This window comes from Trichoplusia ni, chromosome 13 (genome assembly GCF_003590095.1).
Source record: "Trichoplusia ni isolate ovarian cell line Hi5 chromosome 13, tn1, whole genome shotgun sequence".
NCBI lineage: Eukaryota > Metazoa > Arthropoda > Insecta > Lepidoptera > Noctuidae > Trichoplusia > Trichoplusia ni.
Window position 1 is genome coordinate 5,754,991 of NC_039490.1, and position 26,622 is coordinate 5,781,612.

Genomic DNA, 26,622 nt, shown 5'->3' on the forward strand with positions numbered 1-26,622 from the left:
CGATCTTTATAAACCAACTAAATAAATGTTTTTTTTAATATTTTTGAGTAAACAAAAAAAAGCATAGTATATCTAGACAGACTGAGTTTATAATTCCTCATCATCATCTGAGTTTATAATTAAAATGTTTTCTATAGGAGACAAAAGAGGATACAGGTTTCAAAAGAGAATGGTAACTAAAATTCTGACGTCAATTTAATATAAATATGATTAAGGTACCTATCTAAAACCTTACGTTGAATCCAGCTGGTTCACACATATTGTCCGGTATATTAAATAAGTTTTTCGTATGTACAAGTAAACAGACTGCTGTGTAATTTATGGAGTTGGAGTTACTTTATGTTAACAAAACTGGTCAAGTGCGAGTCAGTCTCGCGACACTGAAGGCTCCTTATAAAATGGCGAATGAGAAACAATTTTGCAAAATACCATTCGTTGCTTATTAAACCAATTTTTATTATTTGTTATAAATGGATAACAGAAGAATACAATCTCCGGTAATTTTCACTTTCTAGCTCTCACACTCCATGTGATACAGCCTGATGATAACAATCAGACAGTACTATTGTTCCGTTTCAACCCTTTGCGCGTGGACCCCTAAAAACGTATGTAATAAAACGATCCAGTAAAAGAAAGACTTCTTAAGAAGCCGATGTTACAAGATGATAACTTCATCATATGTCACGTTGCAAGGAAGAAAAACAGCAAACGAAAACGAGAGGTTAAGTATGACAAAATTATAGCTAATAAGAATTAATATCCTTTAGTATATAAGCTAACAGCCTTCAGGGAAGTTGCCACGTAAAGTGGTTTTAAAGTAAATAATACGCTCGTGAGCACATCAATGTAACTTCATTAAGTCTGTTTATTCTTGGAAGTGTAATTAAGGCATATTAATCTTAATAATTGAATCTTCCAGGAAGTGTTGGCAAAGTGACTAAGTATACCGTATAAGATACATTAATGTCATGGTAAGTGCAAAATGCGCATACTTGAAGCCGAGGATCTTTAGGTATTTTTTTTTTGTAGAGTTACAACGAAATATTTGTTACTTATTTAACGGCTTTTTACAGCTTGCAATAATTCTGACAGAAGAAAAGAAAGGCAAGAAGGATTCGTCAAACCTAGTGGTCAAGTCGGATTGGTCAGTTAAGTTGGATCGAAGCGACTTTTGCTGCCACACTTGACACTTAATATTGTTACTGCTATTAAGAGGCAAGATAAGCTTGGAACTCAAAATAAGCCAAAAAAATCATACTACAAATAAATTGTTACTTATTAGTCTGGCTTTGATTCACTTTTTTTTTCTCTACGATCGAACCGTGTTTAGTCAGTTAGCCTTTTTTAAATTAACTGTATTTTTAAATCATAATCAGATTTCACGCGCATGTTTTCACACAAAGGTTTTCTAAAGAACCGATTTATTCGTTCTATCTCTATATAGATCTTTTCAAAGCATCATAACGATCCAATTATTTTGCGTGCACCCAATAAAAATGTTATTCGAATAACTTTACAGACACTTTTTAAATTTATTTTTAGTTGCAACGAACTTCTTTTTTTCTTTCATCAAAATCGTGGGACGAAATTAATGACAAACACTCCAGATAGTCATAAAAAAACCTTTGTTGGTAATTGAGTCGATAAAAGCTGGATTTTCATCTATAAAAATGTTCTTGACAATAAAGTATCGTGAGTTTATTGTACCTTTCATCGGATTCCAAGAAAGCTTCCTACATGTATTTCCTTATAAAATGACTTAAACTTTTCTTTAAATGTTATTCCATTGCTAATACAATAAAAGCGAAGGCAGAACTTTCAGAGCAAAACATAATACTTACAAATTAATTCAAGTGTTTGAACAATTTTCCGGTGTGATAAAATTAGAAAACTTTGATTATTGCGGTACGTAGAATAAAATATGATATATTTTTATTTTTCACCATAGAATCACAGCAATGAAATTAATAGGGTAAAATAAAGTAAATATTGATGCTGTGAAAAATGAGATCGTCATGGTGACCTTGCTCTTAAAAATGGTTTTATAAACGGTATTAGCACGTGGATGCAGGTTTGAACTTAACTTTTTCAAAGTTGATGTACTTTTTCACGACTATTGAACAGCCGCGAACGAAAACATCTTGAGAAAAACTCAGAGTGCAAGCAGTGTGATCAATGCCAACTAGCCTTTCTCTACACGAGAGGTCATATTTATTTTATTTGATAAAAATAAGCAGCAGGAAACTAACTTTTCCATCATAATCATGAATATTAAATAACTTTTTCACTCGTGTCCTTGCGCCACAAACGTTTTTGCCTGGAATATTTTATTAACGACAAAGTTCGCTCGCTGTTTTAATTAATAATTAACACTAAAGTTTTTACATACATATAACGAAGGTTTAGCTATTTATTTTATTTTACAAACAATGTGAGTCTCAAAGCAAATAAAAACGGATAGGTATTGTATGCATTGCAAACGCCAACACAAGTTAAAGACATTATGCAAAATTGGTTTCGAAATCAGTCCCGAAAGTATACGATATGTCAAAAAGAAAACAAAATCAACGCTTTATTTGCAAAGCTGGCTTCAATTCCGAAAGAAAGCTTTGTTTAGTAATGGTCTCTAAATATTTATAAGATCTAAATGGTTTTATTTATGTATCATAATGAGCTAGCAAATGTGTAAGCATTGCGTTTCATGCTTATCTTACTGACTTTAATAATAATAAATTGTGATTTTGATCTCACTGTGAAAATTAAATATTCGCTAATTACATTTAAACTTAAGAATGCATTAGGGCTTTGACCTGTCCAGGTGTTAATTGTTAATGAAATATTAAAATACGTAAAAAGAGTTCCTTTGAAGTTTTCTGAAAATGTCACAAGGGGAGCAACCAAAGATTTGTCATCCTGACCTTTTTATCTCCCATTACATTCAAAAGGTTAACAGCCCCTAAACAATATATGGACTTCGCTGAGCTTTTTACTCTTTGAAGGTCGTTCACATAAAGGCTAGCTTTAACTTTTTTAGTATACTTAGAGATCGTGATATATCCTTACTTTGTGTACAAACTTCGTAAAACAGAATATTAAAGATGGTTTCCTCGAGATTAGCATGTTAATGTTCAAGTAGTTTTCTACTTGAGACTCGGGCTTAGTTTATCAGGGTTCCTTTGAAATATAGGATTAATATTATGGAAATGTAGTAGTGTTGTGGTAACCTTGCTGCTGATTGCTATGCACGAGGTGCAGATTCGATCGCCAGTTCTCCTCCATAAGAATGACATCTTAACAATACGGAAAGACGTATATAGGCATGTATTATTATTAGACTAGCTGCTACCCGCACGACCGATACAAATCCAAAATGATCCCACGAAAACATAAAATTTTGATAAAAACCATCCGGTTACAGACTATGTGAAACTATCTGTGTACCAAGTTTCATCTAAATCCGTTCAGTGTTTATGAGGAACAAGCATTTATACATAAAAAAAAATACAAACTTTCCCGTTAATAATATTGAGTAGTAAGAAGTAGGATCATTATGCTTGCCACCTTACCTAGCATCCTGATAATAGCCTTCCTGGATTTCGCCTGTCGTGTCTCCCCGTGAACATGGCCATTAAGTAAGCCAATCTTGGTCTTTTCGGTGACACGCGTAGATCTGTAAGCAGAAGTAATGAAGATTAATACTCTTTATACGTGTTACGTGGTAGTAATAAAAGAAGTGTGTGTACAGTTTTTAGGGATCTCAACGTAACCGAAGGGTAAGAATGGAACCATATTACTAAAGCGCAACCATTTGTCCGTCCGAGTGTCACCAAATATCATGAACTGTGCAGATTTTTTCAAAATTTCTTTCTGCTAAAGATGTATTTTTCTTGCCAAAATACTAAAATAAAAATCAAGGTTAGCACGGGAATAAATTTATAGTTTTTTTGTACTTTTTTTTGTCCAAGTTGTGTGAAACTCGTAGTGTTGCGAGTCAGACTCGCTTAACCGGAAATTATTATCTTTTCTGCCTGACTTTAGGGGAATGTATCAAACAAATGGCCGGTCAACTTTTAAAGCTTTTTCGACCCATGTCACTGAAATGCTGTTTGGTGAAACCAATTAGAAAATCCAAAAGAAAATAATAATGCGTCCACTATTTACCAATTAAGTAATATTTATAGGCAACCCAGGTAAACCTAGGATTATTCCAACAAAATTAGTCTAGACACCGGTCTTTAGGTGCTGAAGTTTTTCTTAATAAGTAACCTCCAAATTGGTGCTGAAAATTAATAATGATAAACGACTTTCATAAGATTCACGAAGTGTTTTGCAGGTACCTAATTTAATTTAATTTATTGAAGGTATCACTGTTTAAATTACATTAATAAACACATTTAAATTACCTTAAAAATAGAATTTGGGAGGTACGTAGTATTTAAATTAAAGCTTTTGATATATTTTGATCCACTGCCTCTCCTGCATCAGAAAATGTTCGAAGAATATTTAAAGTTGTGTCGCGTATTCAATAAGGCTTTATTGAACCGACTCAATGGATCTCTAAGTGTGCTTTCATTGATATTTCAAGGGATCTTCCAGTACTTCTTAAAGTATGATGCCTGTTATAGTTGTGGGATTGTGGGAGCAAGATGGCATACTACACGGCATAGATCGGCGTTTCGCTTACTCACTTAAAAGCTAGCCTATTGGTCTAGTAGCTAGGGACCCTGACCGCTATACCGGAGGTCGTGGTTTCGATTTCCACCCTCGACAAATGTTTGTGCAAATGTTGTTTTGTCTGGGTGTAATTGATCTACATATATAGGTATCATGTATGTATTTAGAGATATATTCGTATGTTTATTAGTTGCCTAGTATTCATAATACACGCTTTTCCTTATTTGAGACTAGATAGCGTCGTGTGAAAGCTGTGATATATTATATTACGAATATAGTCGTTCTTTAAGAGGCTTTTATTACAAATGCAACAGTCGTTTCTTAAGAGCTGGTGGTAGGGGCCAGTACGGAGTTTCAAAGAAGAAATGAATTTGCTTGAAACATCATTTTAATATTTCACGTTACTACCAAGTTATTTTTGTAAACGGAGGACGAGAATGTACGACATATTTTGTAAATTTTTAACGTTCTCGTATTTGTTTTCTTTGTAGAAAGTATTTTATCCAAGCTAGAATGTTAGTGACTTAGGTTTTGGCTACGTTAAAGTTTAACAAGATGTTTGTGATTTCAACGTTCGTTGTTCTTGTCTTTACAATATTGTAGTATGGAAGGATTAAGGCAAAGTTGCTTTGCTTGAGTTGTGTTTTCAGTGAATCATTAAAGCAATGAGATTTAAACATCTTGTCTTCTTGCTTTCACGTACGCAAATTAAGTTTGCCCATGTATGGAAATTTTGCTTCAAAAATGTTACTTGTTAATGCGTTTTTGTATATCATAAAGAATTAAAATAAGTGAAATTTTAACTTTAGATACAGCTGTTGCTAAAGTACTACTTTGAAACAGTACAGGCACTCCTGTGAGAATTTTCCTGTTAGATTACAGACCATATTATACCCCGAATGTCAGGGGTATAATTTGTCTCATTTACGCTTATGAATTCATAATAGTTCTGGAGATAATCCCACTGGTCACCAAGACATACGCTTTCACTTAGGCCCTTTAAAAGCTTCTGTTTAACTTTTGAAGTTAGCACGGCCATGACACAAACTTAATAACATTCTAGGTATATGAATAGCATATACAAACATATTTTATAAGGAAGTTATTTAATAATTAGGTTCTGTAAATACTTTTCCTTTTCAATTCTGTAGTTATGTGCTAAAGAATATTCTATTCTATATAAAAATAAATGTTGTCAAGAGAAATCGAATTTAATACTGGAAAGTTTTTCAAATCATCGCTAATTCAAATCACGTAATAGAATTTTATAGTTATAAATGGACGGTAATCGATTGGAAAACCTTGCAGGTGAAGAAAAATATCAAAGTTTAAGTCGGTTTCCTGTTAACGTCAAGTTCTTAGTATTGAACGCGGGTTTATTGGATCAAATCGAATTATATAAGCATTTGAATCTTAGTAAATACTTGCAGAAAATTGGTAACTTAAGATACTATGTAGTTTCTAGAATGGTTTACGAACATATTGTAATTTAAAAATATTAAATAACGACGGGCCATCACAACCAGCCGACAAGCCATTTTAAGATGACAGAAATTCTTCTATAATCTGTCACCTGAATAAGTCACTTTAAAATTTTAATATTGCATTTCTTTCTCCCGCATCTACAATACTTTTACAGGTTGTCTGGTCTGTCAAAGTCCAAGAAAAAATAATCGAATCTAAACGTAAATACAGAGGGAAATCTTTCAAGTTTCCGATGTTCCCGCTATATAAAGACGTCAGGTAACATTAGCTTCCATCTTACATAACGTGAGTAAAGAACGGAACTCCTATAATGGAGTAAGAGGCTGACTCAGCAGTTACGAGCGAATTCCAGGAAGCTGTAAGCTCGTGGATCACGAAACCGAAACATGTACAACGTGAATCTATTAATCACGGGAACTTTATTTATGTCATAACTTAAGGTTTTTTGTTGTGAAATTTTGTTAAGTTTAATATTGGCGGTGGTTGTGAAACTATTGGAGATTAGTTACCTACTAGTTTATATTTTCAAGTTTTCTGATAGGTACTTGTTTTTTGTACTGCTCCTTTAGCTAGGTGATATTTTGTAGTTAACGCTCGAATATATGAAAATAACAGAAAAGTCCCGTGGCTAAACAATATTAAATGTCATTTCTATACATTAGAGCATTTTTTTAACGTTAATGCTGGTTAACCAGTAATTGGCGACTGTGTAAGTCTTAGACATAATTATCAATATACATAAGCATTACTGTACACAGAAGCTGTTGGTAAACCTATATAAATAAATAAAATCATTCAGTTAGCCAGTAGGTGTAACTTTACCACAGACCTGATAAAGCATTAGTAAAAGTTTGGCCTGTTATTCAGGAAACTTCAAAAAGGAGGGGTTCTCAATTTTTTAATTTTATTACCTCAGAACCTCGGATTAGATGAACCGATTTGGTTATATAATACGTGAAATTCTGTTTCCTTTGTTTCCAAAAATTTCAAGTAGTTTTTATTTAAAGTCGGTTGTTTATTTTTTGGTTTAAATAATATTACATTTTAAGTAAACTATGCTAAGTTGATTTCTGTCTAAAGGATCATTTAAGTGTCAAAATCCTTTGAATGATATCGATATGAATATTCATGAACATTATCTTATATTTCATTAAAATTTAGGACAGCTATAGGCACAAAATATTGTACAGAAGAAGATTAGTCAGATTTAATATCGTCTGTATAATAGGACCTTACATAATGGTCTTAAGTCCCATTTTCCTGTGCCCTTTAATTTAGTTAAACAAAGATTGATCAAAATATGCTGCGGTGATGACAATACGAAAATCTCGTTAGAGATCGCGACACTGACAAATTACAAGTACGAAAATTCATTGTCCAACACGTGTTAACAATGGCGATTACGAAACAGGGCCCTTAATAGCACGTAATATAAAACGCGTCAGAAAATATAAGAAATAATATCTGTAGACATCTCAAATGTATTACGGATTACTTGGAAAGATTCTCGAAGGTCGGAATGAATTATCAGCGAATATATTTCTGATATTTACACAATATCAACGTAAATTGAGATCCTTGTTTATTTATCCTGGAATAAATTGAAGATGATTGCTTGGTCTCCCGAATACTATAATGATAACACCTACATGAAATAAAATACTTTGGAACTTATAAGCGTAACAATTTAGTTCTGTGCTATGTCTACTTGTAAAAAATAAATAAATGGAATACTAACAGTGTATACCTTATATGGTATCCCATCCTCGCATAAAGGCAGAGGATAAGAACAGCCGGGACGAAGAAGAAGAAAATACTGCTTAGCTCCAAAAGGGGTGAGGGAGCCATTAGTGCACAGAACGCCGAATCCAACGACATGTTGCCAGAATCTGAAACAAAAGACGATAATGCAGAATTAATAGCCGAAGTTTAAACATTAACGTGCGTATAATGATTTCAAAGAGTTCCAATATGAGTACAAGTGCTAGAAAAGGTGCTTGGTAACATCTGTTGGTAGACCTGTGATTTGTAGAAGTTAGTCTCCAAATAAACTTTATTAACAACGGAAGTACTTTTAATGAAGATTAGGGAGAATAATTAAATACTTAGGTGTATTGACCTCAGTGTTGCTCATTTGTAGTCGGAGCACGTTTTTACGTAAGAAAGTGTAGGACTGAATGATGATGTTTGAGTCCATTTTTTGAGTCACGTATCTAAAGTCACACACAAACTTTTAGGAAGTTATGTCCGAGCGTGTCGGGTCGGCTTTTACCTACCTGAATTATATCCAAGCATAAACTTCGTACGAACATAAACGCCAACTGTCTGGCTAACAAGGTGTCAATAATGACGTCGAACCGTGTAACTATATTGAAACTAACTTGGAAATGGTTAGGCAAATACAGATTATATAAAAAATATCAATTAATCAAATATTCGTCACATTTCTTTTTATGGGTCCAAATTACAGTTATACTGACTCGCGATCCGATTGGGTCCGAAACTAATCAGGCTTTCCCGATAAATACGTAGGCATGAGTAAACCGTTATTAAATAAATAATTATGAATGCTATTCCGCATCGAATAAAAAACCAAATCAGAACGTAAATCTCATCGTAATCGGTATATCTAAATACATAAAAAATAACATATAGGCAGAATTGAGCAGCTAGTGATTAAGTGGAAAAAAAGTATTTTATTTTTTATGAGTCTGAACAGCGTGGAATTTAACATGAGGAAACGGTAAAATGGATGACTACTTTTTTTTTCAATACACATCATGTTGTTTTATGAATTCTATTGGAAAAGTATTTTATCTCTTGTTCCGCAAATGTCAATGGATTAAGTTGATTAGAGCTTACGCATGACGTCACCTATGTATGAATTTTGTTTAGTCGTAGCATCAGAAACTCGACAGTTTTCATTGTTGAGATCTAAGCAAAATTTTTTAAGTATCTATCTGACGGCCAAAATAGTTTTTTTACTACCGAAGGGTCATCCCTATTAACAAAAAGGAATCAGACACGAACAAAAGCGTCATAGTTCTGAACAAATAACCAGTTTATCTTTTGATAACAGAACCAGAAATGTTATGATATTAGTTTCATTGTTTCAAACAGCCGGCATACCCTTTTATTGTTTTCTCGTTTCCTATTATAAGTTGGCTCAACTTTACCCTACTTGTTGATACTGAAACTATTCGTTTCAACAACTCGAAGTGGTAGCTCAAAGTACCGGATATCCAAAAGATAAACTACAAAATCCATTAAAAGGATCAAAGAATGGGTTTGGATGGCATTGTTTGTAGAACTTTCAAGGTATTATATGTTTCGCAAATAAAAAACTGGTCGAGAGCAAGTCGGACTCGCGATATTAAACACAAAAGCAGGATAAAGAAAAACAAATTTGTAAAAATTGGTCGTCCATTCTAATTGTATCGACCGTAACGTAATTTTAATTAGTTGGTATAAATGCTTAAATCTACGCAGCTACGAAAAATATAGGATCACGGTTCATAAGACACAGTCTGGTGACCATGACGGAAGGATAGGATAGACAGAAAATCTAACGGACAGATATCGGAATATCTCTCAGATATCTCCATAATTCAATAGACTTTACAAATGCCACACCACAACTTACTTTATGATTATAATGGTAAATCATTCTCAAGAAATAAATTATCACAAATAAATACTAACAAGCTATTTCCTCCAATTCTTTTTGATGGATGAGCTCTACTCTGAAATGTTTTCACGAAGCTTAATCTACCTTTTCCAAAACCTGTTCATCTATTACAATGTATAGAGCAATAATTTCCGAAAACCAGTGAAAAGGTTGTATTCAAAAGGGTTTAAATTAGCCGTGAGATATTACTTTGAAGGCTCAGTGGGGCCCATTAGGGCCGATGCCTGTCCGCCGGCGGGATCGTCCGAAACGGTTACTGCGGCCACGGTACACAAAGGGCAAAAGACGGAACATGGGTGGATTTTTCTCAGTAAAAGTCGGGCGCCCCTTTCTGCTAAATGCAAAGCGGGAGAAGTTATTTAATGATTTCCAATCCGGGTAAATATGTTGACTAACCTTCCTTCAAAGTGGGAATATGATTTTATATGCATGAATATGTATTACGTTGATATTTTCTCATTTAATATATTTTTCCTCGCTATAGGAAAGTCCGGGACATATCTTTTATTGCTTATTTCGTTTTGAAAGATTGTTTGAGTTTAATCAATTTTAGTCTTGTTTTTTTCAATGTTACATAAGTAGGTATAATATGTCGTAGGACGAAAAATTTTGTAATACCACTTTCATAAACACGTGACAGGATATAACATTCTTTAATTTAGTAGGAGTATTTGCGTGGCCAAACAAAAATAAATGTGATTGTATTTTCATCACGTCTGATATACCCGTTAATATTCAGTCTTGCGAGACTTTTTAACCCCATTCCAAATTTGGCAGAGGGAAAATAAGAATAAAAATTATAGACAACAGACTTTTTTTTATATGTTCCAAAGCTATTCAAAATTTTATACCAAGAATATTAAATAAGTCAGTGCAGTCGAACTCAAGAATATGTCATGATTAAGTACCTACTTCGGTTGATCTCTTAATAAATAAGTATTAAATAAATATGTAGTAAGTAGATAGGTATATTTCAAATAGCAATCTGGTACATTTGAAAACTAGTTGTAAGTACAACTTTATCCGCATAGACATCATTTGAAAACTCAACCTGACTTTTATATGCTGAGTGAAAAACTTTTATATGTGGGAAGACACATCAAAAAGTTGAGTGTACTGCTATAACAGTACTTACAGTACTAAGTTATGCGAGGACATTGTTTTCATACTATCTATACTTCTATACTGTAATAAAGAGGAAAATATTTTTAAAGGACTTCAACAAGAGGAAAGCAGCAATGAGAAATTTTGCGAAAACGGGGAGCATTTATCATTTTATCAATCGTGAGCAGCGTCAACGTAAACTTACGCAAAAATCATGTGTGACGGAATAGTTCATTATTAATATGGAGTTAATTCTGACGACGAAGCTTTTAATTTATCATCATCGTCATCAGCCCATATTCCTCCACAGCTGGACATAGGCCTCCCCAACTGCACACGATTTATACAATAAATTTATTTTATTTTTTTCACACAAAATACTAAACGAAACACAGCGTTAAACAGAACTAGGATGTTTTATGTTGTTGCTCGTAATTTATTTTCCCATATGTTATTTGTTTCTTCAATTTATACAGAATCGTAAAACCCAGGCATTATTAAGGCTATAATATGGCCGCAGCTGCAGATCATAAACTCAAGGCCACACATAATTAGGTCACAGAATCCCGTAATAAAACGTAAACAAACATTAAGTTGACTGTAAACTACCTCTTTCATTATAAAGAATTAAGCATTGATCGCCAGGTTTGTAACTGCGTAACAGTTGGCGTTTCCTGGATTTCATCATCATCATCGGCCTAGCCTTTTTCTATGTTAAGGTCGGCTTGTCCCAACTATGTTCAACAAAAAAAAATGTTTTCAATTATTGGTGACCATAATAAGTAAAATAAATGCAGTCTGTCACCGTACATATATCAATCACTAGAATAATTTTTAAATGTTCATGTTTCTAACATTAGTAGCTTTCCTTGGAACCTGCAACCCCGTACATTCCACATTCATTTCTAGCATCACAAGGCCACCACAACACCTTGACTATAAATGTATTGAAAGGTCGTCAAGGGATGTTATCCAAGCTTTACGATCGGTAGTCAAACAGTGCGCCCCTCTTAGCAAATAAAGTCGTCAGGTTTGTATGCATTTAGTTACACGAGCAGAGTTAAAGGTACGTTTTCACAGGTGCAAAGCTAGGCGAAGAGAAACGAGTTGGAACGGAAATTGGCCTATCAATGTCTGTTCCGCATCAGTGGAAACTTTGTAAAAAGACTTCGAAAACTGTGATTGGCCATTTTACGGGGCGCTTTTGTTCGTCCAGCCCCGTGTTTGTAGAAACGCACCTTAATACAAACATACAATTTTAACGCAAAAGTAAATGTCAGCGTTCGCCATTCTGCGTATGTCAAACCGTCCAATGGTATTTTTGTATCATTCTATAATACAATTTTATAATTTTTCAAGACACAAAACGACAACTACAAGATATTGCTTAAACTATCAGCAAAGTAACCATAAGGAAAAATAAGGTATTAAAACCTCCTTTACGTACACTTTTCCACATTCTAAACATTTGTTCTAAATTACAAACACGTCCACGTCCACACCTATTATAAACTATTTGTTGGTAAAAGAACAAGGAATGCTTGACCGCAACAAAAAATAAGGAGTGGAATTTATACGAAGAGGAAAGGGATTTAGAAATTGGCTTAATAAATAAATGTTTACGTTCCACTGTTTGGTGCTCAGAGCTAGGAGTTTATTAAATAACTTCTTATTTGTAAAGGCATTTAAGACGGTAAACTAGGTTGTTTAATATAAGAAAGAAAACCTACATGTACTCAACAATCAGATTAAGTTAGAGCGGATTGAAGGGAGGCATTTCTGTGGGTTTTATGACTATTATTATACAATATAGATAGACATACAGGAAGGGTTTCTTTACTTTTAATTAAAAACATTATTTCAAGAAAAAATATCAGACCTGAAATAAAATTCATTCAATTGTCATTCAGTTTATTAATTTAATCTAAGGATTATCTGATTAAGTAATGACTGAGGTCTTTAAGTCTTTCTGGTTGATTTGTCACATGATATGTTACTATATTTTTTGGGGCTTATTTTCGACTTCAAATTGCTGTTATTTTTATAGTATTGAGTGAATCTCAATAATTTTACACCGGCCTCTTGTTCTAATATCTGGTTAATTTAAACAAATAAACGTTTCTAAAATTAGCAATAATACTTATAAAATTAAACCAATGGGGCCCAAACTTAATCAACATTCAGGGAATTACGTAAATTAGATAAAATATTTCTTATTAGTTTCATTGTAGGTACATGCATAAAACTAAATTCCAGCCTAATGGAAAGTTTTTGTATTTTAAATTCGTTTAAAAAAACACTTTGAATTTTTGAATACTTTCAGCAATCGCGCTCGACTCTAACCTTAATTAGAAAAATCGATGCAAAAAAGTTTGCAAACAACAAGCTTAATTCAAAGAATGGAAAACCCTTACAAAATTTTGAGTTGAGGTAACAAAAGAATAAGGTATTTTTAATTACGTTGCCAAGTACAAAATTCGTTAAGACCAAGGAATGGTCGCCAAAAGAAAAAGATAAACAGATTAATGAAGCAACACGAATTAAGACGGCTTAAGCTCCGTAATTATGTCATTTACAAAACCAGACAAGTACGAATAGGACTCAGGCATTAATGGTTCCGCACTTATCTATAAAAAAACGCCTTTTGTAATGTTTATTCGTAACTATGTTTTGTTGTAATAAATTGTTTTTTAGCAACTGTTTCTATTGTAATAAAATAAAATCTGAAAAAAAAATCAAATCATGTCATGTATTATTTTTGCATGCAACCCTGAAAGTTATATAAAGTAAAAAGAAAAATAAAATACAATTACAAATCAAGGCTTTACAAAAAGATTTACTTCTATTTAAATTAGGTTAAGAACAAACAAACCTTAATTAATACAGCCGTATTAATTAATGTTTGTTTGTTGTAACATAATTATAATTTTCTTACTATTCTAAGCTGGCGGTTATGCAAATTAGTTAGTCGACTTCAAACTTAAGTTTATTCATGCAAATCCATTTGTCAGAAGTTACAAATTAACTACATAAGTACTTGGTTAAGATGTTTTTAACTAACGAAAATGACTTTTTGTCTATACGTGCCTTTTTCATACGTCAAGGTCTTGATCACAGCGAATTGGCGATATTAGATTCCAATATTTGGATCCCCGGTTTCTTCACAAATTTGTCGTCTAACGTTTGTCAGTGGTGCAGGTTTGATTTGTTTGGGATCAAACCTGCACCAATTTGATTTAAATCCATATTCAGCATTGCAACGTTATACATCATGTAGTTATAATAATTCATACTTGTAGTTTCATCTTTCTTGCATTTAGATAAAATCATAATAACAAATCGGTTTGTGTACGAACTTTACTGTTTCATTCTCAAGACTCCCAGATTTCATTACAGCAGATTCCCGCGAGATTTTCTCTTGCCAAAAATGTCGGGAATTTTCAATCTTATCTAAGTAAATGGTTTCCAATATTGTTTATCACACACACGAATCTAATCTCGTTGAAACTTTTGGCAGGGATTCGGCACTTGAACGTCAACGAGAGAGTACCACAAGTCGACACGATACTCTATCATGACTAAATGGTACGTTATAAATTATTTTACTAGATACATTTGACTTTTGTTGGCGGAATTCACAGTAGTCATATACCATATGCTAGATAACGCAATAAAGTTACTTCAGTAATATCAATATCATTATATAAATATATATAAATATAACGGTAACCGCGGCCTCGGTACACAATGGGCAAGGGAAGCAACATGGGTGGGGTTTTAGCCGGTAAAGTATTAAAAAAAGTTAATTAATTTATGCTATCTATTGCAAAAGTTTACACATGTGAAGAAGTTAATTAAACACAAATATTATGGAACTAGTTATACCTATATTACGTCGATATTTTAATATTCTTGCTAAATAAATACATCAATTTTCAAAGTATTTTTTCTCCTAACTTGCTAATTTTAATCTAGAATATTTTTTGCCTATAAATATCTCACAAAAATATAGGTTGTTTCACAGGCTTGACAAATATTTACATAGATATTTTTACAGACACGTCAAAAATATTTATATATTTCGTCAAGAAATCGGATCTAGCAAATACATGAAAAAGAATTATTATATTTGACAGATCAACAATCTATCAGAATCTAAATACGCGATATCGAATTGCGAATTTCAGACATTTAAGGCCAGAAACGTTTATTTTTTATTTTGGCTTTCATGAATAATGTTGTCACAAAGTTTACTTGAAGCTCTGAACATTGTATAATCTAGTTTTAAAGCTGTAAGACCTCGCTAAGAAACAAAGCAATTTTCACTTAAGAGGAGTAAAGACTATTAAATTTTAACGAGACATTTAAGTCGCTACTTCAGTCATAAACTATAGTAGTCACAACAACAACGGGATCGCATAAACAATTGATGAACTGGTTTATTATTTTGCTCTAAGAACAAAAACTATTTTTTTTGTCCAGCTAGAATTTATTAGAAGAGCTTAAACAACTGGTCAAGTGTGAGTAGATTTCGCGACTGAAGATATGAGTCGTTTGATTGTCGTGACAGAGATTCATTAATCACCCATTTTGTAACCACAACAAGCGTTGCTTAACCTCGATCTGTACTTTTTGCTATAGCGACGACTAGTAATAGGTTTCCATTTTTACCTTTTGGCTTTGTGACCTAAAACGTAATTTGTAGCTATCCCTATCAGGAATTATACGCAAATATCAATAAAAAAAACTAATTAATCGTTCAGATTTGTATGTTCCAATATTTCCAAAACGAGCTCCCGTTTTATGAAATTGGTATAATAATTACGTTATATTAATATTTGCACAGTTAATAATTACGGACTAACGATAAACGATGTATTATACACATGTTTATACAAGTCTGTATTTCAATTCTCTAACTAAAGTGAAATACGTAAAATAAATACAAAGTAACATTACACTGAACAGAGGAATTGAATGCCGATTTTTCTCCCGCCTATTCAATATAATTGCTATACTAAAATAAAATGGACGAAATGTTTTTGTTTATAGCTATACAAAAGAGTTTTAGACCATAAGGAACGCTGCTTGAATAATAATAAAGGTCAATTAATAGTGATGAAAATTCAGATCTATCTAGAAGCTCTCCAATTAATTATAAGTGTCTGATTCTTAGATAAAACAAAAGGGAGTACAGAATAAACATAACGATGCTTGCACATCACTCGCCTTGTTAAAAAATATACGAAAAAGTAGGTTACTAGGAGGGTCACTGATAAATAATAGCTATAATCCTTGGGCGTAATAAAATCTCGGCAATTTTCGGGAAATGCAATATGGTGGGAAATGATAAGTGTGGCTATGTTTACTTGTTTTGTTTGTTTTCAAAGGCGAAGTTAATTTTTTCTCTAATGTTGCCATTACTTTCTCTGTATTTGTTTGTTAACAGGCTATAACAAGTGTTAGTAATCTTCCCTTTGCAGGTTCGTCTATCTGGCTAGCATTGTCTTACGAAGAAAAACGCGGTATGAGGTACTGAAGTTATGGTGAATACGATCCATATTTTTTTTTATAATCTATACTAATTATACTTATATAAAGCTGAAGAGTTTGTTTGTTTGTTTGTTTGAACGCGCTAATCTCAGAAACTACTGGTTCAAATTGAAAAAATATTTTTGTGTTGAATATCTTCATCGAGGAAGGTTTTAGGCTATATACCATCACGCTGCGACTAATAGGAGCGACGAATCCGAGGGCTTTCGTTCAAAAATTCCTAACTTATATCTTCTAACCACGCGGACGAAGTCGCGGGCAACAGCTAGTTTGTGTTATAATTAGAAAATGTCTTATACGTAAGCACCTCTTTTGATTGCGTATTTGTATGGTATTTTTTATTAGAAGCGATAAAATTAGAAAAGTTGAACTTGTTACATAAATTAATTAAATAAATTGGCTAGTACGAGGCAAAGCTAATTTTCCTCGACACCCGAGTTAATTCTAAGGAATTCACGATCGCAGTATCCATTTCGTACACAAAATATTGGCAATGGTTTTTATTCCTTTTCCGTAGCTTAGGAGAAACCGTGACTTAAAATGTTTACGGAGACTTAGAAGGCTAGAATTGCAAATTTAACGTGCAGGGTTTATATTTAGTCTATTTTATATATATATTTTTTTTCGCTTTTAACAAACAGAGGTAGTTCTTCTGTTTCCAATTATTTATTAATTACAGTTTCACATATAAAAAAAGAAATAATAAGTCTGTTTTTTTCACTCACACAATACCATATGGTCCCTAACTAAACAGAGCCTTAACTATTGGTAACCAAATCACCTTAAAAAAACGACACTCGCACTACGACTGTCGCTTGGGTTTTACAATCTGTGCGGCCGATCAACTAATAAACTTACTTATAATAAAACATGAATTGTAAACATAAACAGCTGTTAGTTTTGTAAGTACAAATAGCTGTCACGCTCAAACAAAAAGTTTGGATAGGACATCCATAGCTATTCAAAGAATATACCAAATGGACGGTTGGGATAGAATAAATGACACTGATCTCTTTATATGGATTGGTAAGAAATGGCTCTAAACAAAACAATCTGGAGAAGGAATCTAAATAGGTTTAATAAAAATACATACAAAATACATTTACAAATGGAAGAAATCATATTCAGTTTTCCTTAATTTCTTTTTAAATAAATTCTGACCAGCAGTCTTACATTCAAGAACAAATGTATTTTTAGAACAGCTGCTTACATATTGAATGTAAGCATATGAATATTTGCAGACGTGAACAGATCGCTTCCTATTCGTAGCTGTCATTTGTAAAACGTCCGTGTCTATGCTAAGCTCTTGCAGCTGCGGTGAGGGCATAAGGAATTGTCGATTGAATTGCTCGCACGCTTCAGCAGTATCGCGAACATTTATTTTGTAGACTGTACGTGTCTTGGCGGAGTCTGGGAATATATTTGATAGGTACTATCGTTATCCTAGCCTTTTCCCAGCTATGTTGGTGGTGCTCCTCAAGCCAGTTAAAGGTAACTGCAGGTACAGGTATCAGACTCACTAGTCAGACTAAACAGAGCTAACTGGGCGATGTGTATATAAAAGCCGGGACCCACAATTTAACAAGCCTTTCGAGACATGGAGGAACTGGTTGCGACATAGATGATCACCCATCCACGGACCGACCGTATCTGGTGAAGCTCAACCTGTGGTCGATCAACTTATAGTGTAGCTAAGAGCTTCTCATATTTTAAATGGGTAACATATATTAAACAGTGATATAATTTATTTATAATAACTATCGTGAGACTGATTCATTATTAAATGATGTAACGGTTTACTCACGCGTATTTATCGGGGTAGCCCGAATAGTTCTCGCGATCCCGCCGCGTCTGCTCATGATTAAGGACTCCGGTAGGGCCGAAACTAGTCGGGCTACCCCGATAAATACGCGTGAGTAAACCGTTACATTATTTAATAGTGATATAAACTCCTGTAAGACAACTCAATTCTCAAGAAATTTTGTTTTTTACATACAAATCTGGTATTAACTGATGATTATAATATGTGTTCTTTTTTTTACACTAGACTTTTAAAAACTCCTTTATTCCCATACGCCTGAAATTGCATTCATAACCTAATCTGGTTCTACTTTAATTGAGTTTGTACGACACTGTACGTGCCCTTCATCTTGTATTTTTGTTAAATTTTTCACGCAAAAGTACGATCAAGGTTTATCTCGTGTATTCCCGATTATATCTTGATTACAACCTTGATCCCGACAATCACGAAAACAAAAAGTAAGATGCCTTACAAAATGCTCGTAACGATAGCGTGTGACGTTGTGTAATATGAATCTTGTATCTTTTCTTTTATGAAATGTTTTTTTATAGTATATAAAAATATGACTATTGATTTCTGTTCTTAATAGTTTGTTTCTTACTTTTAAGGTGTAGGTACGTCTTATTACACGATTGTATGAGACAAGTTGAGGCTTACTACATTTACTACTGAATTAAATCATACAGCGACGACAATTATGCCAAAAAACTGTACCAATAATAAAACATTCGTAAATACCTGATATTTAGCACCTTTAAATAGCTATATTTATTCAATTAGGCAGTCAAAATCAACGCGCCTCTTTATCAGAAAGAATAGAAAACTCAGGTAAGCAATAGCAATTAAAATGAAATTCTCTTCCGAAACTGCCGTGAATTTAGAACAAAGCAAAGAACATTATCATAACAGTTATAACAAAACGAAATATAAATAAAATCATCTCTCCATTGTCCTTCTGAACTTTAAAATTAAATAATACTCAAGACGTTAACGGAGTTGAAACACAAACCTTCTTGGAAGTGGAGTTAGGTTCCCAAGGCTCTAGTAAATTGTGTACGTGCTTATGAGTCTGACGCCATATTTTTAAACGCCAGTCTTGAATCTTGAAGGTTTAATATAAAATATTCAATGAAGAAATGAGGAGGTTTACTTTCCGACTTTGTGAAGAAATGCCCTTAATTTCACGTATTTGAAAATATTTTTTGCGTTCTTTTAGACTTTTTACTAGTTGGTGTTGTTGTTTTTGTTTAGTGTTTATGTTTAGTTTTTATATCGCGTTTAACAATGTGACTACCTATTTATAATTGGTAATCTTTTTATTAATAAGCCGTATTAAGGTCCCTACGCATTAACTTAATAGCATATATTTGAGAGAGCTTCTAATTAAGATATTTTCATATTTCACGAAATCAAATTTGAATCAAATATATGACATGTACCCGTACAACCCATGTTTTTGAATTTATAAATAATGTCGCGATACAAGTCTGATTTATATTCAGCACAGAAAATGAATATCAACAACAAACTTCGCTATTTTAGCGGATATTCACTTAGTTTTGACTCGAAAGGTCTGACACAGTTTCACAAATGTATGAACGATTTGTTTTTGTCAACACGTATCTTTCATTTGTTTTTGATGACTAAAGAATTCAAAGGAATATTTAGGTCAATGGTTGTGTGTGCATGGGAAAGGGACCTCTTCAACGAAGTGCTTTGTCACCTTTCCTGAACTTAAATAATATAAGACACACTCCGACCATTGACGAAGATAAATTACAGTTTCTAAGCGGTAACGCCAACCGAATCCTTCAAATTATGTATTGTCTAGTCAGGATACTTGTCGTAACCCATTTCACTATCTAACAAAAGTTAATACATTCGTTTTGTTTTTAATACTATGTTACGTGTCTCTGTCCTTTAGCTTGTGATAGACGAAATGAAATTCTGCGTCTTTTACGCACACATGTATATAACGCCTATTTTACGTTATTGTTTATGTATTGCAGTGGCGTGTTTTCGAGAGTACCCGCGGCGCGATTCCGAAAGATTCCCCTATTTTGTCAAATTCTATTACTTTTCGCTAAGAGTGTTTGATACAAATGAACTGATGTAGTGAGTAGATTTGAGTGTGCAACCGAAAATTTGAATCTTTTATAATACAGAGAAAACAAAGAAGTCGTTTACATGAAAGAAACATTCCTTTATTTTATGATATGTATTACTATACGCTACAAGTCAAAAAAACCATAGAACGATGATTCTAATATGCAACCAAAAATTCATTTTTACGTTTACTAACTGTTGCCCACGGACCCGCCCTCTACAAATCAAAAATGATCTCACAGGAACATAAAATCGGGATAAAATCTAACCTTTATGTTAACCTTGGTTCTGATCTATCTGTGTACCAAGTTTCGTTTAAATCCGTTCAGTGGTTTTTGCGTGAAAGAGGAACAAACATAGGTACTCGTACAAAATTTCGCTTTTAAAATATTAGTAGGAAGTATAATGATACAGTCCTACATTTCAAATCCCTTTTGATTGCAACTCAAAAGCAATCGTACAAACGAACGTAATTAAAACTCCGGTTACCATTAATTTTGCGGGTATTACATCAATTGCTGTTAAAATAATGTTCCCGAATACTTTTCTGACGTTTTAGTAGATCCACTCGGGATTACGGGATTATTTTGATGGACATTTTAATTTAAATATTTTTATGAGTTTGTTTGCTTAGCTGGATTTTTTAATAATTAAGTTTGAAGACAAAAATGATCATTTTTTTAAAGTGGCTTCTTAGTTTTACGGGAATGTTAGACTTAGAAATAAAAATACTTTTACGGATTTTATCGCAGTTTAATTTTAGATTTTAGTTCCGGACGCTTCAGTTTCGGCGCTAACTACAAATCCTTTTGACAATCTGTTGAAAGTCTCCACGTATCTCTTAGTAATAAAAATCTACAGACGGCGTCGCCGTTCCAAGGACAACCTAGGAAGAAATGATAGGATTACCGCAAGGACTGGGTCGAGGCGACATGTGTTAAGGTTTTATGTTACGACTTGGGAACCTCTATGCCCATCAGTGGGACAAAGGAAACATTTACATAGCTATTCTTTTTAATAAATGAGTGTAAGTGTCGTGTGTCGCGGGGGTTTCAGAAACATTCAATTCACATGCACAAAGACACCAAGAGTCAGTACAAGCAGGGATCGAACTAGAGACACGTCGCGCACAGTGGGTTTGGTGGAGTAATCTTAACCACTCGGCTACCCGGTCAGCCCAGACGTACAACTATTTTTACATGAAGCTAGGTACTTATTATCGAATGCAATAGCCTATGTACCTACCGTAAATAAGTTGAGTTAATGCGGTCAATACCAATATGTTTACACAACGAAATTTTATAAGAAGTCTATGAAATAAAATTGCTTTGCCAACAGAAATCTACTACAATCTTGCTGAATAGAATACCAATATAGAAAAGCTAATAAACATACATAGTTGTCTCTAAATCTGAATTTGCACAATCATGGGCTGATAGCGTATATAAACATACAATAGTGACAAACCGAAATATTACCACCTAATAAAAAATTTAAAATAAACCTTGAAGTACACAAAAGACAGTTATTATTTTGTCAATTGCTCGCACATGCGAATATGCATGATGGAAAATTCTAGAGTTATTTCTGTACTCATCCGATTTCATTGTTTACGAGTGAATCTCATTGCTATATCACTCAGCGACGATGCATATTGAACGAACATCGTAAACATTAATCGTCATTGTTTCATAGCGTGAAAACGTGTCTATAATAAATATTCGATTAAATGGAAGATATTTGCAGACGTCGATATTGAACTAAACAGTAAGAATTTGTGTACTGTCCTTGCATTCTTGAAATTATGATTGAATTAGTGTAAATGGCGAGAATACACGAACCTCCTAACTAAGAGGCAATCCTGATCCAATTTTAATGAAACTTTTTGTCTAGAGTATAGACATTTTAGTTCTAGCATAAATAGACATTTTCCTCCGACTTTTCCTTTGTTGGGAAAGGTACCTATACGATGTAAGAAAAACTATGATCTTAAACTATTTCGTTATTTCAGGCCCTTGCAAAAGCTAATCTATTCAAAGTAAATCGTTAACATGATACTTTTTCAAGAATAAATAAAGCAGAATATTAGGTACTGTCAAACACAATACATATATGTATTATTTGTATTTGAAGGTACCTAATATTCTTTTGTTATAAATTTTTGTTTGGCTTCTATGATTCATCTCATAGAAACAGGTATAATCAAGCAGAAATCCTATTTAATAGGTATAGCTACTACAAATAAAATCATATTACTTGTAATGGAAGTATTAAGCAATACTAATGTTTAAATAAATAACTAGAATAGCAAATGTAAATATTTGTTCAATATGTAATGTTTTTCAATTGTTTACAATAAGAACGGTTGACAAGATATTAAAATAAATTTTAAGATCGATTCCAATAAGACAAATTACACAGGACAAGGTTATTATATATATATTGCTTGTGACTGCTTATAAAGAGAGATTCAAATTATTTCATATCTTACATATAGCCTGTGCTTCGATATGATACATTTAATTTTTCCCTTTTTTTATATTCCTACTACTCTATATACTACTATACTGCTTTTTACAATATTTTTTACTATTCTAATTATATGGATATCTAAGAAAATGCGGTAATACAATTACTCAAAGAGACTGAGACGTAAACTATTCCAAAAATAAATAGTTCAAAAGTTAAACAAGATAATTTACGAGTAGATGTTCGTATTTCGTAACGCCTTTATAATAGGCGATTGTCGAAGTAATGAACAGAAATTGTTTAATGAGGCGAAAATAGGCACATAAAATTAACGAAGCTTTTGGACTAATATTTAATCCTAATATTTTAGTAAAGCGAACAAAAAATTCAGTCCTTCAACAGGACAATACGAAAAAAACACAAAGAGTCTTTTAAGGATTTAGACAAGATACGGAATTTATAAAATGATTTTAGACCTGTAAATGGTCTAGAATTATTTTTCTTTAGTAACATTAAGACATAGCTAATCCAAGACATACCCTGCCGTGGTCAAAACAAACAAGCTTTACAATAAGTATTAAAAATACATCTTAATGCATTCCTACTGGAATAAAGAACCTGTCCAAGTAAGACTGGATTTTTTCTTCAAACAAGCAAGGAATCTACAATCTCCTTAACACTTCAGAAGACTAAATTTTAGTTCATGGGCTATTAAGAAAAACCTTTATTATTCTTTGGAAGTCAGTTTTAAAGATAAATCCCAATTTCTGCCACAAAAAGCTAAGCAGAGAGACTCTCCAGGGAGTGAAGTTCGTTAGAATCCGGAGCCAACGGAGTCGGTATGGATTTGGGTAAAATAAAAACATTATCGGCAATTTTGTGGCTACCTTAGGGCAATAAAATCATGAATTTGATATAAAAGTTCGATAAAATGCTGAGGTGAATTCCCTTTACTTTTAGGAAATGTAAAAAAAATGTCTCGAAAAGAAGATTTAACATTTTCCCTGTTTCTTTGAATTAGCAGTTTGTCTTGGCGATAATGATAAACGTTCCTTTTCAACGTCACCTGCGACATTGTAATATACAAATGCCAGGTGTCAAAGGACAAAGAACTTTCATAAATTACAAAAATGGAAAACCAATTCACGTCATCTGTTCAAAAAAACAGCGTTAATGAGTTTTATTCGCCTATTAATATGCTTGGTATACCGTGAACTTTAAAAGTCATAAATGTCATCGTAAAATTCGCGCTTGGTACTAGACGCATAGCAATGTCTAGACTTAATTTAATTTGATCTAAGATCTGGCTTTCTATCGAGAACTTAGAACCTGCGTCAGTGAACCGGCGTGATTGCAATCCTTCTAAATAGATTTAGCAAATGTCAACGACCACTCGCGGATACAAGATGGAGTTTACATTCATGATTTTTAGTTTTTAGGTTAAAAATGAAACTTGTAGTTTCTGATAAAATAGTCACATAATTTGAGATAACCGATCATTTATAAAATGAATCTTTTGATTTCTAAATTCTAACTTTGCGAGGTACCTTAGTTGACTGCAATTGTAGAAGTTAGTTCATTTTAATCGAATATAAACTTTCATTTGAATGGGCAGGTTCTTAAATCTCTGGATAGATGTTAAATTTGAATGTCTCTTTATTTAAAATCGAGAAAGACTATAGTCTAAAATTAAAAAAAAACTTTTTTGAGAACGTCAGCGTACTTATCGGGATTATCCAATAGTTTTGACCAAATCGGAGTCCATAATCATGAGATGACTCTTAAGCTCAACCTCGTAAATCAAACCTTTGTGTGAAAGCAGTCAAAACAGTGCGAGCATTGCCTGACTGAAGTTTGCCAAAATTGCAAAAATTAATATGCCACCTATCAGATTTAGGACCATTCAAGTAGACCAGGTCAAGTACCTCAAGGTTTATTTTCTTTATACAGTGAAAACTTCAACTATTTAGGCTATCACGCCAGGTACAGGCTGGTGACATACGGACAGAAACTTGAGTATAAAACCCTTAAAACAATATCAAATAATAAATAAACATGAGGCCTAAGATTATAGACTTGCTTTTATATGGTAAGAAAACCAGGCCTAATTCTATTTAGGAACAGTAAAGAAGAAGTGTGTCAGCTGTAGAGTCATATCAAGAGTTTTAACGACCCAAACCTAAATAGTAGATAATCATGATGGTTACGATATCTAGATTTAAGTACTGTCTGGATATTATGTCACTACCTAAATCTCCTACCGCGACGGAGTTTGTGACAAACAACTTTTTTACGAGCATATTATTGTATCTTGTGGTAGTATTAACGTTATTTAATGCTTAAAATGTTTAATGAAAATACCACAGACCTACATTCGTCGCTGAATTTTCACAATAAATAAGGAAGGAAAAATCAGTTGTTCCTTCAACTGCAATGCACTGCTACGTGCTGGACCAAACACGGGGGTCATTGTCACTACACTATCCACTACCTCACTGGAGGCGAAGACTGTTTTCAGAATTCCTCAGACATACCAAAAAAAGCTCAAGTTTTTGATCTCCAAAAACTTAAATCTCTGGACCATGGAACTAAGATTTGTTCAAGAATTTTAACGAACTATCCATGTGTAAATACACAGTAGCCATTGATAGATCATACAATATTACTTTGTTTTTAATTTCCGTCTAGATATTTCATATTTCCTATTCAGTTATTTATTTTATGACATCAGTCCTATAAAAGACTGTAAAGAAAAATATAAATCACTTACTTGGTGGATAGTCCCTGTAGCTTATATCGGAGTAAACAGCAAACGGCGTAGCGCAGACGATGGAGATGATCCAGAGTATCAGAATGATCCGGGATGCCCTGGTGAGGCCAGCCATCGTGTACAAGTGAAGAGGGTGACATATAGCCAGGTATCTCTCCAACGAGAACGCGGATATAGTCAGCACTGATACGTAGGTGGCCCTGAAACAAAGGTTTATTTGAGTAACCTACTTGGTGCATAATGGTTTTGATAAGACCCTGGAGGTCTTATCAAAGACTCTTTTTAAAGTATAACTATGTAACTGTGAGAGACAGGTGAGGACGAGAGATGTAGCTCTAAGCCAAGTAGCGCGGGAAGTTGCTTTCATGACGCAGCAGTATTAAAATCTTTATGAGGTAGTTAGACGCCCGGAAGGCGAAAAGGTGTATATGAAAACGTTCTTTCGCCTGTTGTGGAACTAGTCATCATAATTGGCGTTCGATTGGACGAATTATTTAATTGAATTGTCAGAAATTTGAAAAACCTCAACTACGATAACTAATTGGATAATTTGTTGTCATTGTGGTCAGATTGTTAATAACATGACGTCAGCGCCATTCAATCGACTACTTTTTACGTTTTTCGTTCTTTTTACTAGCCTATCGGATAATTTAAAGGTTTTCATATAAAAGATAAAATATTCTAATTTGGTTTAAAAAGTCTTACTTATTTACCTCATCTTTATTTAAAGAAAGAAGGAATGCAACGCTATTACGGCCACTGGTCATTATATTAGACTTAGAATCTTCTATTATTTTCAGTGACTCTACGGGGAGAAGAGAAGTATCCCTCTTGAACAACCGCAATAAAATAAATTAATTTTTGAGGCAGCGGAAGGTTCCCTGAACTATACGAAATATATTTTACCAAGTCAGTGTCAATTTCCATTTATTAGATATTTAATTAAAATGTTCCCTACAACCTTTCGCTCAC

The 26,622-nt window shown here is 33.3% G+C and overlaps 1 protein-coding gene across 1 annotated transcript in view; it reads right to left on the minus strand.

The window, feature by feature from the left end:
* Positions 1-26,622, minus strand: part of LOC113499824 (neuropeptides capa receptor-like) — a 50,256-nt gene that overhangs the window by 12,878 nt on the left and 10,756 nt on the right. The window contains exons 3-5 of the mRNA XM_026880368.1: positions 25,651-25,850; positions 7,907-8,048; positions 3,567-3,670 (exon numbers count right to left, since the gene is read on the minus strand). Coding sequence (XP_026736169.1) covers positions 3,567-3,670; positions 7,907-8,048; positions 25,651-25,850 — 446 coding nt within the window. The remainder of the gene's footprint in view (positions 1-3,566; positions 3,671-7,906; positions 8,049-25,650; positions 25,851-26,622) is intronic.